Genomic DNA, 15200 nt, shown 5'->3' on the forward strand with positions numbered 1-15200 from the left:
TTTTTTCATTGTAATGACATACTGTTTATACATACTTGAGATTTCTTCTAATTTTCCATTCTTGTGGCCAGACAAAAAATGGAGGAAAATCTGCAACGGGTGTAGACAGCAAAAAAGCTAGTGGATGTCCTAGTATTATCATATTTTGGGTATGGATTATTATCATTACAAAGTATTTATATAGCGCCAACATATTACACAGTGCTTTACAAAGTATATAGTCATGTCACTAGCTGTCCCTAAAAAGGAGCTCACAATCTAATGTCCCAACCACAGTCATATGTCTTACTGCTGGATACACTTTAAGCTCAAAGTTGAAAGAGTGATGGAGAATGCTGCATAGCTTACAGTTTGATGTGTGAATGGAAGAGGTTTAAGCACCAAGGCTGTCTGTTGCCTTGTAGATCTAGCTTTGATCCAGTCTTCCATGTTTAGATCATCACCCTTAATTACTATTTATAAACATAAACACATAAACCCCCTAAATTATTATAACCCCTTATTTTTAAAGCACCAACATATTTAATGTAAAGCACTAGATAATAAGGGCTGCAGATAAAGCATAAACATTGACAATTTAAGTAAGAATGTCTTCATATACAGCCTTTATACCCTTCAATGTGTGGAAATATTTGCAATGGTTACCTAATTTCAATTCAGTCTTGGATATGACTGTTCCTATTTCCATGGGTTGATGCTATTCCTTAGCAAACTCTATAAATGTCATGTTTTCATGGAAGCAGAGCAGCATGCTTTAGATGAGGTTCTACGTCTGATTGTGGTTTAGCCATATATAAATAGAAGAACAAAATGCCTTTGTGCATTTATTCTGAATGATATAATGACTGTGGACAGGGCTTTCTATTTGTACTAGAAGGACAATGGAAACAATGTGGTTGGCTTGCAATGTAACTTGCTTTCTGCATCCTGAATTTAAGTCTTTCTTCTGAGTTTGCTTTTACAATTAGATAGAAAAGAGAATCAGATAAAAGAATACAATTCATTTTGTTATGGAAAGATTATGATGGGGGTAGTTTATGTGTACTTTTTTTTTAGATTCCTAAGTATATGTCCTCTTAAGTTTTGCAACCCCTATCACATTGGCTGATAAAATACAATATATGGTATGCAGTACATCATCAGCACATTCATCAGCATGAAGCAATTGGCCAATTATCTAACTATATTGACTCCTATGTCCAGAAGATCAACAGTCATCATAGTGGATGCTTTATATACTGTGGTTTGGACAAAATGGATTTAGTGCTGCATCAAAGACTCATAAATAAATGTTCCTCTGTAGTATTACATGTATAATTATTTATAGCCTAGTGGTGCTCTTGTGAGCTTGTTTCATTTTCTATGTTAAAATAATAAAGAAAAAGACTGAAATAACACTGTACTAGGTAATTATGCCATGCCGCCATGTCCCTGACATCTAACCTATCCCTTAGCATTTAGCCCTCACTCAACCCCTTACCATTTAAATGAACACATAACATCAGTTAAAAAACAGTATTTTCTAAAATATTCCCTAAATGCTAGCCCTACCCCAAATCCTAAACAATTTACTTTTCTCTGGGTGGCAATGGTGTTCGATTCCAACACTGAAATCATGATGCTCATATGATATGAGAATTACAACAAAATATAACCAGGATGAGCCAGCATATAAATATCTAAAAGTCTAATAGTGGGTGCATTAAAAAAGTGTAGTAAAAAAAAAAAAATTATAAGCTAAGATTTTTAAGTGATTAGTTTAAAGCAGACCTCTAGCTTTTTATCACATCTGTATCCCCATCTTTGTACCCTCAACCCCAAAATGCCAAGTAACTTTTTTTTTTTTTTATCATATACATACTTTTATCCTGCAGCCTTGAAGCCTGTCTGATGACATCATGGCAACTTCCTTGCCTACCTCCACCAGGGCTCACATAATGACTTGTGACAGTCCAGCCTGCAGAATGAGGCGCCCATTTATGGGGCATGTAAGCTTCAGAATGGACAAAATAAGGACAAAATGGTATAAGTGTATTACTAAGAGCACTGTTGGCTTCCATTCATGTTTCAAAAGGGTGAAAAAACATGTAAGCAAAAAGTTTTCTTGGTTCAATCTGATATCTCCATTACTGAAAACCTACTAAAAATTTAATATACTGTATATCTGTAGTTTTGGATTGGGTTTCCATTGTAAATAAATAGCACCATAACACAATACACAGAGTGGCTTTTTTGTAACAAGCAGTAAAGTGTGAATAAGCACTTAAAGACTTAATGGATAATAAACAAACTTTAGACAATCTGAGTTGTAATCTAACTTATGTACACATGACAAATGCAGCATTGGAAAATAGTATAGAAAATGTAGCAAGTAACACCAAGCACAGCAGGAAAATACCTAATACTTATGCAGTGCACCCAAATCCCACAAACAGAACATACTTCTAAACAACTTGCACAACACAGAATGCTATCCTAGCAATTATACGTTTCAATAATAGGTTTAATTGGAAAAAAAATTAGCATCTGAAACACAGCTGTGGTCAGTGACTTTATAGATATATTTAAACATTTGCACTTTGATATAAAATAACCACAAAAGCATAAATCAAACATAGTGGTATCAATGAAAATGGACTTACCTAGTGGCTGACCTCCTATAATCCGTGAATTTTCTCCAGCCACTGCAGCCCTTGCGTGTCTTTCACTGACGTATTGTACAAAAGCATATCCTTTGTGCACCGAGCATCCAACTATTTTTCCGTATTTGGCAAATATTCCTTCAATGTCACTCTTTTTCACAATACCAGTGTTCAGGTTGCCAATAAAGACCCGAGAATTGATTGACTTTGGATCATTCTTGTTGGTGACGTTGCTAGTCTGCGTTTTGCCAGTCATTATGGTATGCTACTTTTTGTCACCTATCAAAAAAAATATTACAAATGAAATCACTGCTAATGGTTTTAAACAAAGAACAAACTCCCAACACACCTTCAATTAAAAATGTGAGGTATATATATACATACGGCATATATTTAGGTGTATATGCCAGTCAGTCAAGCCAGCCAGCACATGTGAACTGCTGCAGAGCTTAATTGGCTACTAATGCTTGTCATCCGCCCCCTATACATAAATATAGAACATAAATAGATTTGATTTAGATTTCTTGAAGTGCAGCTTTAAAGACATTGTGTTGGGTGTCTAAATATTGTACACTGGTAGATCCCTACAGTAGCATTTGTTAAAAGTAGGCTTTTTGCCAGCTGTGATCTGGGAATAGCTGATGGTATATATAGTTACACAATGAAGAGGGAGGTTCAGCATTGCTCAGAAAAGGGAAGTGAGGTTATATGCTTTTGAATTATCGCTCTCCATGGCTTCCTGTCACTCCAACTACGGAGAACCTTATTTCTACTATGAGCATTGCTCCCCATTAAGAATAAAACAAATAGAAACCTGACAAAAATTTTAAGGGTCCTCCAAAACTAAACTTTTTTGGGAACTGGATGTATTTTAAACGAACTAAGGGACAAAGTTATGGCAATCTTATGCTTTTCACAATTTCCCAAACCTGAAAGACCACTTTAGTACATATATGAGTTCTGATTTTTGCAATGTGCTTAATAGCACCACATGGGATCCAACTGTTCATGCGAGCAAGTCTTGATTTAAAAATATAATGTATAGCAATATATTACAATCCAATAGAGACAAAATGAAGAGCTGGCAGAACTAAACTATATAAATAACCCAACAGAAATTCATAAAAACATCTGGTAAAGGACCCAGAGAGAATACAACTCGCTTCTATTACAGAAAACTAAAAGGAATCAAATCATCCTCAAAGATATTTTGAGCTCGGAAACTTGTCAGCAATACTTCTTGCACATATCACCAAAAAAAGCCTAAGGCTTGTCAAAATAGGTCCACGAGGACAGCTGATGGGACAATATACACAAGCAGTTCAGATATAGAACGATGCTTTAGAGAAGATTATACCAATTTATACTTTTCAAAGTCAAATTACTTTGTAAATGATGTATCATCCTATTTGTCAGATATTGTCTTCTCTATACTGGCAGAGGAGCGACTTGAGTATCTCTATTCCGATATAACCAAATTAAAGCTCCAAATAAATCTACACCAGATGAGTTCCCAGATGAAATATATAAATACTTTATTAATGTTTCATCCCTGCTACTCAAGATAATGTTTAACAATGCTTTGAGGTATTGGATTTACCATCATATCTTTATGAAGTTACAGAAATCATTCTATGGACCGAAATTAGAAACTCAAGATATATTAGTGTTTATATTTAGTTATATCACCAATAAAATGATAATAAAAAATGTTAAAAGATTATAAAATCTGTTAAATTTCAAACAAGATTTATGATTAAGAGAATTTGGACAGGTGTTTCCCTAATTATATATATCATTTTGGGCAGAGGCATCTGTAAAGATCCTTTTGAGGTGCTTTTGATGCTGCACCCCCTGTGAATTTCCAAAATCATATCATTTGTATTTACAGCTTTTGATTTGGATAAATAAATACAAATTTAACAGATTTTTTTATCACATTTTATTGGTGATATAACTCAGTAAACACCATTATATCTTGAGTTTCTAATTTCGGTCCATAGAATCATTTCTGTAACTTGGAGAATTTAAATAAATTAGGCCCATTAAAAGAATCCTAGTTAACGTTTGGATTACCTTAAACACAGGAGAAAGCACATTTAGGGGTGTAATTTTCAATGATTTGTCATGATATTACAGTTCCCACCACATCTGACCATATTTTAAATAAGATTTAATTTTCCACAATTCTTCCAGTTATGACAGTGGTTTTGCTTTGCTTTCAATATTCACACATTGAAAAACAAGATTCGTCCATTAAAAACAAGACATCAAACAGGATCATCAAACCTTTTCTGAAATGGAGAAGTGTTTCCCGTACTATTTATCTAATGAACTACTCAGTAAATGTGGATTCATTTTGAAATTCTAACATTTGCCCCTTTTTTTTTGCCTTGTACAATATTTAGGCTATTCCCTGGTTCAAAATTGGGAATATTTTAAAGTGCTTCAGGTTTGGGGCTTTGGGTTTTTAGCTTTTGGTTCAACACGTGTGGTTATTTTTGTAAAATAAATAAATAAAAACATGTCTGTCTTCTCTGAATAAATCAGCCCGGCAGCCTAGTCCGGTATCCCCCTAGCAAATAGGCAGAAAATGTACAGCCTACCTGCTCTGCTGATATCAGTTCCTAGGTCTTTAAGCGCTGGGGTAGGAGCTTTCATGGATGTTCTCAGAAAAAAAGCCCTCTGTCCAAAGAATCATATCCTAATAGTGATTAGCAATGGGGTTTGGTACCCCTTTATGAGGTGCTTTCCCAATTAACTAGCTTAGCAGATCCCACAGACAACTAAGCAGTCCAGCTGTGTATGTGGATAATAGAAGGCATACATAAATACACCATAGAATAATAATTGTTTATTCTATTGTTTCCTGATATATATCAGTTATGCCCAAAGATTACCACACTGTCCGCTCTCATGATGGTAGGATAGAAAAGTAGGTTAGGATCAGAATAGCAGGGGGATGCAAGCTCTCTGCTCTTTTTATGGGGATGCCAGCCTGAGTATCTGGAATGGAATGGAAAGAATGTTTTGTTCGGGGAGGGGGTAAATACTTTTTCTCATTATTTTTACAGTTAAAAAAAAATCACAAAGAAACTACATGCAATTGTTTTTCTTTAGAAAAGTGGCATCATTTCCCCTAACGTAAAAATAATGTATTAATGTAGTTTTAGCACCATGGAAAATAAATTTCAGCAAGTGAATTAATAGATTTTCTTTGTTTAGATGACTAATAAAGGAACCAGTACAATTCAGATATACACTCTTACATTTGAAATACTGTGTATTGAAAGAAAAACTGCATGGTAAATCACAGCATGTTACAGGGCTGCAGTGTAATTGTATAATGAGTAAAAAACAAACTAAATTAAAAGCCCAAATAATTAAGTATATGCTAACAATTCATACTATAAGTCTATAGGGTCTAATTATCATGTATTCATGCATGATTCCCACAGCTTTCACCTAATATTCACACATTTGTCCGATTTCAATATATGTGAAAATGTAGTGAATCTTGGGCACTTCTGCACGTCATTACGGACTACACTTCTTTTAAAATATACAGACTAGCCTTAGACTTAGCCCCTGTATTTTGAGACTATAAAGGAACCAATTCCTTAAGCATGCTCAAAGATGTATACAGACCTTAGCCTAATAAACAAACAAGAAAAAATCAATCTAAATGTCTCCATAGTCTTGCTAACGCCTATAAAAAAGCCTGTACAAGCAAGTTTTTATTTGCCCTAAAAGGACCCTGGAAGCCTAGTTGTGCAGAGTAGGCTTCCATGTGCATTTACCAGCCATGTTATGTAGGTTCCCTAACACAAAGAACTTGCTCACTGGACAAGATACATCAATGTACTGCGGGGCAGACTGAAGAAATCACTGATCAAGTTGCATTGCTTGGTAGCTGTATTCTTGCTGTTGTGAGGATAGAGACCTGGCCATGCTATACATTCTTTATAAGACTTGCATTGCTGAATGGACATGCCATACTTTCATTTCTCTACGTGTCATGTAACTCAAGGCCAATTCTGATTTTATTGTCTTATGGTATAATGAATGCTGTGTAGGTGAGAATCAAATACATTTTCATTCTATTAGTCTGCATATCAGTTGCATCAGTTATTAACAATATCCTGCTTTGCAATTACACAAGTTCCACATATTTCTTCATCGGTTGGAGTTGATTATGAGTTGTGACATGTGGGTTAATCAGCTTCAATTGTTTGTTACCTGATGATACAGCCTGAAGGAATGGATACAATGTCAGTAATCTACTGTAATGTTATCTATTCATTGTGAACAATCCTTAAGGTGCGTACACACTTCCAATTTTTATCGTTGCAATCGAACGACGAACGATCGATTGGGCAAAAAATCGTTCGTAAAAAAGTAACCAACGACGCCGACGAACGAGGAAAGTCGCTGGAAACGAACGACCGGACCGGCGGATCGGATTGGACGACGATCGTTGACCATCTATCGTGTGTACGGTCGTTCGTTGATCGTCCATGTTCAGAGCATGCGTGATGAACGAACGTCCGTTCACTTTCCTGTCGTGCACATAGTTCCTCTATCGCTTAAACGATCGTATCTATTGTGTGTACAATATCTACGAACGATCGTGTCGTTACCTCTATGTGCAGTATCGGTGCTATACGATCGTTCATATATATCGTGCAGGAACGTTCGTCGTTCGTTTTCCGACGATAATAATTGGAAGTGTGTACGTAGCTTTATTTACAAATATTTTTCACTTTTTCTAGAGGGCACCAAGGGGCAATTAATATTCAAGATAATCAAATACAGAATAGATTTACCTATATAGATTATCAGAAGTTCACATACATAGATGTAGGGAAGGTTTCTGACTGTTAATCTAACTCAACAGTAAAGCTGAACTGTTGAACCTAAGAAAAACAGTACATACAGTGCTGAATTACTCTCTCTTTCTTTTAAGATTATTAATAATAATAATAATAATAATAATAATATATATATATATATATATTCTATTTTGTCTACTGAGTGTTTAGACATCCTAGGTATGATTCAACATTTTTAAAAACTTTTTTCAACATTTTTTACTTAATTTTTAAGTAAAGTTGTTTTTTTTTTTCCACAAAAGTGGCATTATTTTCACATGAATTTGCCTTTTTGGCCCTACAGTTAAGGAGACCAGTGAGAATACATCCCAAATTAAATATGTTTTCCACAAATGAAATGGTAGACAATTTACACACTAAAATCTCAAATCTTGATCATCAACAGATTTTTGTCTCAAGTCACTGTCAATATTCTTTGAAATCTTATTTTCAACAGGAGAATGAGAAGGGAGTCTATCAATCCTCTTTTTCTTCATCACTTTAGCCTACCCCAAATTTAAGAGATAAGAGTACATAAATGAAGAAAGAGACAGCTGGAGTATTTTGACCTATTTAGAGATCCTTTGTATTGGGTGAATTATATTACACAACGTTTAACCAAAATTAGGATCTATAGATAACATGCAATTTGTAGGTCCATCCTGTGGGATGTTGGACCAACACACTAGACTATTGTCTCTGGTTCAATTGTAAGTATACCATAAAGCAGTAAAGCGTCTTGTACCCAACGCTTTTCACCTACAGGCTTCCTCAGGGGCTCTGCAAGCCGCAATTAATTAACTGTACATAGAAATATACATATATGTATAAACATTAAAGATTGAAGTAAATGCAGTATTAGGACAAAATATAAACTTTTCCTGGATGAGTATATACAAATTTTAAATGCACAGGAACACAATGTTATTAATAGCATCCATCAATGTTATATGATGGAGTGATCAAATTATTGTATTTTTCAATAACACTGCACACAAGGATTTTGCTACTGTGAATAACACATGTGATTTACATGATATTGAGTGTGCTGATTCCAAATCTGAACTCAGAATTTGCCTATCACGTACAGATTTTAAGATACAGGCTTGTTATACCTGTTCAAATGGTCGGTATTTGGGTAATGTATTTTTACATGGGAACATTATAACGATTGCAGCTACCACTTATGCCTGCTGCCGCCTCAGCTGAATCACGCCCCCTGGTGGCATGCATGGTCCAGCAGAGGCTGAGCATGTCTGGGCAAGTCAGTGAGCTGATGTCAGAACTAGGTATATAAGGTGAGATGGACCAAGGGCTTGTCTCTAGTGCGAAACCATCTTATTGGATAGTACAGCTAGGCCATAGTGAGTCTGTTTTGAGCTAAAGATGAGTAGGCACAGCTGTGTTAATAAACCGGACAATTTTTGCTACATTTGTGGCAAATACACCCTGTCTGATCAACGCAAGAACCTAACCAAGAGGGTAAGATTTGCTTACAAGTGTTACTTTGGAGATTAAATTGGAGATCAGGATAAAGGTTGGGCACCTCATATCTGTTGTCAGGTGTATTACGTTGGCCTAACACAATGATTGAATGCTGTGCCTATGGTTTGGCGTCAGTCAAAAGACCATCACTCGGACTGCTACTTTTGTATGAGTAAAATTGCTTGGTTTTAGAAGAAGACTATGTCAAAAGTCATCAATACTGATTGAGAATCTGCTCTGACGCCAGTGCCACATGAATGCACAGAATCCAGTGCCAGTCCCTCCTATATCTGTTGTCACTGACAGTGATATTTCGGATGAGGAACAAGAGGATGATGTCGATGTTAATGAATGTGTATGAACCCCGAATTGAAGAGGGTAACCCACATTTTATAAGCCAATCAGATTTAGATGATCTAGTAAGGGACCTGTCTTTGTCAAAAGAGAAGTCTGAACTAATAGCCTTCAGATTAAAGGAGTGGAATTTGCTACAAAAAGGAACGACAACTTCACACTTTCGTGATCCTCACACAAAGTGCAGGTCATTACATGTTGGAAAACGACATTTGCTTCTGTATTGACGTGAGCGGTCTGATGATGGAGTTAGGTTGCGAATACAGATTGTTCATAGACTCAAGCAAAGCAAGTTTGAAAGCTGTATTGCTGCGTAAAGGTAACAAAAAACCTTCTGTTCCTCTTGCTCATGCCAAGGGAAAGAAAGAGACATACAAATCCGTGGAGCCTACAATTGGGATATATAAAATATATGTTCTTTCTGTGCCTGTGGAACAGTCATGCTGACAGCAACCATTACAAAGTGTGAAAGAATGACCACCCAGACCTGAACACACTGTTGGCCAGTACAACATGAAGCATAAATCACTCATTGATCCACAGAAAGATTACCTTCCGACACTTTATAATAAACTTGGATTAATGAAAAACGTTGTTGTTGCAATGAATCGTGATTGTATGGGTTTCCAATATCTGAAGGACAAGTTTGCAAAAGTTATAACAGATGCTAAACTGAAAGCAGGCATTTTTGTTGGTCCCCAAATCCGCAATTTGATGCGTCATGCCACATTCAGAGACAAGCTCAACCCACTTGAACTTGCTACTTGGAATTCATTTGTGATAGTTGCACAAAACTTTCTGGGCAACCAGTGAGCTGAAAAACATGCTGAACTCATGAACAACATGCTAACAGCATACCAACAACTTGGCTGCCGAATGTCACTTAAAATTAATTTCTTATATTCCTATCTGGACTTCTTCCCACAAAATGTGGGTGATGTGAGTGATGAACAAGGGGAGAGGTTCCACCAGGACATTTCTGATATGGAAACAAGATATCAAGGCCGGTGCAACCCCAACTTGATGGGCGACTATTACTGGTTTCAGCAACGGGAGACAGGGGAAAGCCACAAATGCAAAAGCAAGTGCCTAAAGCACTTCTGAAGTGTACATGTGTGTTGAGCAAGAACTCAGGTGAATTATGTGTGATTGTATATGTTGTTGCAACATAAAACTACATTTTTGTAAATGTCATGGAACTATGAGGCAAAAGTTAGTTATGTATAGAGATTACACACTAACTGCGGAACAAGAGAATGTAGCTAATCGCGTCTATACGCGTAATTAACTTAAGATCCTGATGTCCTTGGCATAATCGGACTTCAGATTTGGATTCAGCGTACTTGACAGATTTGGATTCAGCGTACTTGACAGATTTGGATTCAGCATACTTGATTTAGTATAGAACACATGGCTTAGACCAAGTAGCAGACAATATTTAATTTTTGTGATGCAGTGTAATATATTTTTTTAATAATAATAATTGTTGTATGGTGTTTGGTAATGCTAATATCATCAGTTAATGGGTTGAATTAGTGGATCATTCAAAATTATCTAACGTGTATAGGCTATAAATGTTAATGTTAGGATTCTCAAAAATCTTAGGAAGTATAAGAATTGAGAGGGTTACAGTTAAAGTTTACTTGTTGAGAGGTCACATCCACATATATAGTAGATGTTCATTGTCATATAACATTAGGGCCCCTTTTGGGGGGTTTGCCCTTGTTATTATAATGTGTTCTCCCAAAAGGTTGTGGAGTCTCTGAGGAAAGGGAACTTTTTGAAATCTGAAGGTCATGAGCACAGGAATACCTATTACCTGTTATGTATATTACAAACACCATATAAAAATGTTATATTAAAAAAAAAAACACAACACAAGTCCCTATAATAAATCTAATGTCAGTCCTGTCAAGTCATCTGGATGTACATTTTAATGTAAATAACTCTCAACCAGTTTTAAAAATATGTAGATGCGCCTATACTTTAACTCATTTTAAAAAGATTTGCTTTTTTTAATTAGGACAACATTTTGGATTTCCCATCACGTCTTGCCATGGTGACAATGGTCTCCATTACAAATAAAGGGGTGAAATTCCCCAGTAGGAATACAGGGACTGTAATCCTTGCTACTCTATTAAAAGTTGGAAGAAAATTTGGGCTGTGCATGTACTTAGAGCAATACAAAAAGAAAACACTGCTGATAAATTGGGTCCCAAATTACCATAGGCATGTATGATTCATACAAAAGGCTGAGGCCCTGGACAATATAAAATAATGCAAATGCAGTAATTTCAGGGTATATTGAGACAGTCAGATGAATGAAGCGGGGACTACCTAACATGCAGAATGACAAACATATGTTTCTACATCACCAGGTTTTCCTAATCTATTGACACTGCAATGGCTTTGCTTCATTCAGTTGACCATTACCAAAATGATCAGCAACAGACGGAAATGTAGTTTTTGTCCCCTGTTTCTGGTGTGACTAGAACGTTCCTTTGAGACAGCATGAGATATCACATTAGGATAAATGTGCTTTCTATATTATTCTATTCGGCTTCAGAAATGTCTTTTTTCTGTAGCACCGATTGAAAAGATCCATTGGCAGTATTGCTGTGTAAAATATTCTCTTTATCATAAAATACCAAATGGTATGAAATAGCTACAAAGAGCCCAATTGGAGAATAAATGTTGGGACGATATCATATTGATTTTTTAAAGTGCCCACGTGGTCCATTTCCATCTGCCAAATACAAAAGCCTTATATTTTTATAATCAGTTGAATTGACAATCAAGGCCAAGTAGGGAACAAACAGTCACAATAAAAGTCTTTTATCCTTTTGTGCAGTAAATGGCAGCTAGAGCACACTATCTTCCCTATCTAGTTAGATACCATTGACTGTTGTTGAGAGAGCAGAAAAGGTTATATGTAGTTCTTTTCTGCAATCAATGCATCGCTATCACAAACTAACATTTTCTCTTATTCCAATGTAGCAGAACAAAGAACAGAAAGAGAGGAAAAAATTGCCAGTTCAACCAGAATAACACAGCTTCTTAACAGAATTAAAGAGGACGATTTCTTATGGACGGAGCTGTGTCCCAGATTTTGGTATGTCATGTGACATGTCAGTTCCTGTAAACTGCACAGAGTGCCCTACATTCTTCAGAAAGATGTACAAACACACATGCACCCGCTTTATGAATATTCACAGACTAGGCACAATCGTATTCACTTTCTTTTATGTGTTCTGACAATTGAAGTATTTTACGTTATGAATAGTACATCCTGTCATTTGATGAATTTATGTAGTAGGAAGGGGAAAAATATTATACAAATAGTGTGTACAAGTATAGAAAAAAATTTTTTTTTCAGCCACTGTTGTTTTAGGGTTTTCCCATTTTAACTTAAATTAGACCACTGATTAGAACAAATTTGTATTAATCTCCCAGTAATGTAAAAACTGGCTAGTTTGTGTATCCGAACCCTTGAAAACCCAACCCTTCTCATCACCAAATACCTTGAGCTAATGACCCAGAACATGTATGCAGGGCAAACAAATACCTCTGCCTTTTCCTTATATTTACCAACTTAAAAATGTAATGTCTGGATCACTGACATAGATTAAACAACCCTTCACTACATCACAGAGGATAACACCGGCAATACAGTACTCATTCTTTAAAAAAAACAACATTGTGTTTGGTTCTTTGCTTTGCTTAAGTAAGCAAACAATTGTCAATATTGGGAATTAGTATTTGGTCCTCTTTAATGAGGTAACATCTAGACTAGATCACACATTGTTATGTATACTGCTCAAGTTTATTCTTTCTTTTACCTGAAGTTATAGCTGGACATTTTCTGTTTTGTTGTGATTAGTTGCAATTGGACTACACAAAAGTTTTGATTAATTTTAGCTCACTGTTGGTTGTATTCATTTAAAAACTGCTTATATCGCCATACCAGACTATGGAAAGCCTACAGCTTGAAGAAAATCAAACACACGTCTGGAGGAATTTTTCAGGTCTGATGCTTCTCAGTAAATTCCAATTTAAAACTATTTACAACTGATATGAACAGTCTTCATTTGTAGCCTGATAAATGTACTCCTGCAGTCTTCTACAGGGTAAAAAGACGAGACTAGTGAAAGAACCTAAAGCTAAACTTCAACTTTCCCTTAAGTCTTGCACAACTGTGCAGGCTCTTCTTCTTTACTGAAATTGCTTACTTTGATTTCACTGCTCCTCATAGTATCAATTAGATGTTGCAGCTAGTAAGCCCATGTTGTTTTCTAGCTAGAGGAAGTCCAGCATCAAATAGCCCTTTTCTCCCTAACTTTGCTGTTCTTGACCCACCCCCTTTATTCATACAGCCATGGACGTTTACTTAGGGTGTGCTATCTCAGTCTACCTACTAATGCTGACTGATGCAGTCCAACACTCAGTCATAAAGCAAGGTCCAGAGATGAATAGAGATAATGGAATGTAGGCCGAGGGCCTGCACGGGAACAGAAGGAGTAGCGAGCCAGGGGTTTAAAGGAAAAGGGGGAGGTATCCCAGGGGGTTAACAAAATGTTACTGGTGATAAGGAAGAGGGGGTGGAATGAGGATAAATGAAGGTCAGGCAGCAGGATGTAGGGGGGTCTTTCATACCAGGGCAGCAAAGGTGAAAAATCCTCGCTTGGGGTCCTCAAGGTCAGTATTTGGGCTGTTCTGATCGGGTGAGCCAATCCATGGTTTGGGAGCCCGGTGAGTGGTTACATCAGGAAGTGGTATCCCCCAAAAACTGGGTGTGCATGGTTGAGGGGCTGCAGGAAATTTTTTTCATTCCTGAGGTGGTGTGGGGCGGCTAGGAGCAATATTATCATGTGAATGGCAGACCCTTCTGGGGAAAGATATTATTAATATTATTATTAATAATAAACAGGATTTATATAGCGCCAACATATTACGCAGCGCTGTACATTAAATATTGATGGTGTTATTGCCTTTGACAACTTGCAACCAAAGCAAAACAGTTGTCGGTGGAAATCTTGTTCAAGTATTTCCAAAAATACATATACTGCTTATATAAAACACTTAAATACAGTATGTTTATAAAGTTACTTGTATAACTTTATATCGTTAAATTTTTTAGGCAAAAAGTTTTGGGAGCCGATACTGACAGTATCTGAAAAGCTGTCATGTGTGGCACATTTTCATTGTACTCGCACTCTTGTAAATGAGGAGCTACCGAATCATCATAAATTTAAATATATTTGCAATTATTTGTCCAAAATATTCCTAATACTTAACTTTGCTCCAATGTCCCTAATTTACTGCAGCTGCCACAGCAGGCCTTTAATGGAGATTTGCAAATCCTGCTTGCCTGAAGCTGCATACCCTTCATTTAAACCAGTTGTCATTTAAGAGGTGGTTGAGTAAGCAACATCACACCAATTTAAATGAGGCATATCAATATGGCTTCTGGGGAGGTTCAGCTGTTCAGAGAAATGCATTCTATATGAGGAAAGATTCACAAAATGCCACAGACAAATTATTCTTTGCCCACAGACAGCAGTCAGGCACCTGAAAGACAGTCCAGACAGACAGGAGCCCATTTCAGAAATGTTCAATTATTCTTCTGCTAGCAAATGACATAAAAAGGTAAATAAAAGACTTAAAATGGGAAGCTATCTTAGAGTCATATTCAAAATCAAAAAGAATTTATATAGGAAAATATTACAGGTCACTGAAAGTGATATCCTTTTGATTAATATAATAAATTAGCTTTTGTTCAAATAATCCCAGCCATTTTGCATTTATTTTTCTTTTTAAACTCTCTACATAAATATTGTTACCAGTGCAC

General features: G+C 36.2%; 1 protein-coding gene across 7 annotated transcripts in view; it reads right to left on the reverse strand.

The window, feature by feature from the left end:
• Positions 1–15200, reverse strand: part of RALYL (RALY RNA binding protein like) — a 373375-nt gene that overhangs the window by 167775 nt on the left and 190400 nt on the right. For 6 of the 7 annotated variants that reach the window (XM_072410992.1, XM_072410990.1, XM_072410986.1 and 3 more), the window contains one exon: positions 2643–2921. In XM_072410992.1, the coding sequence (XP_072267093.1) occupies positions 2643–2898 (256 nt within the window). In that variant the 5' untranslated portion in view covers positions 2899–2921. Of the gene's footprint in view, positions 1–1861; positions 1976–2642; positions 2922–15200 lie in introns of those variants that run through there. The other variant, XM_072410993.1, reaches the window with a different exon arrangement.

This window comes from Pyxicephalus adspersus, chromosome 5 (assembly GCF_032062135.1).
Source record: "Pyxicephalus adspersus chromosome 5, UCB_Pads_2.0, whole genome shotgun sequence".
Taxonomy (NCBI): Eukaryota; Metazoa; Chordata; class Amphibia; order Anura; family Pyxicephalidae; genus Pyxicephalus; species Pyxicephalus adspersus.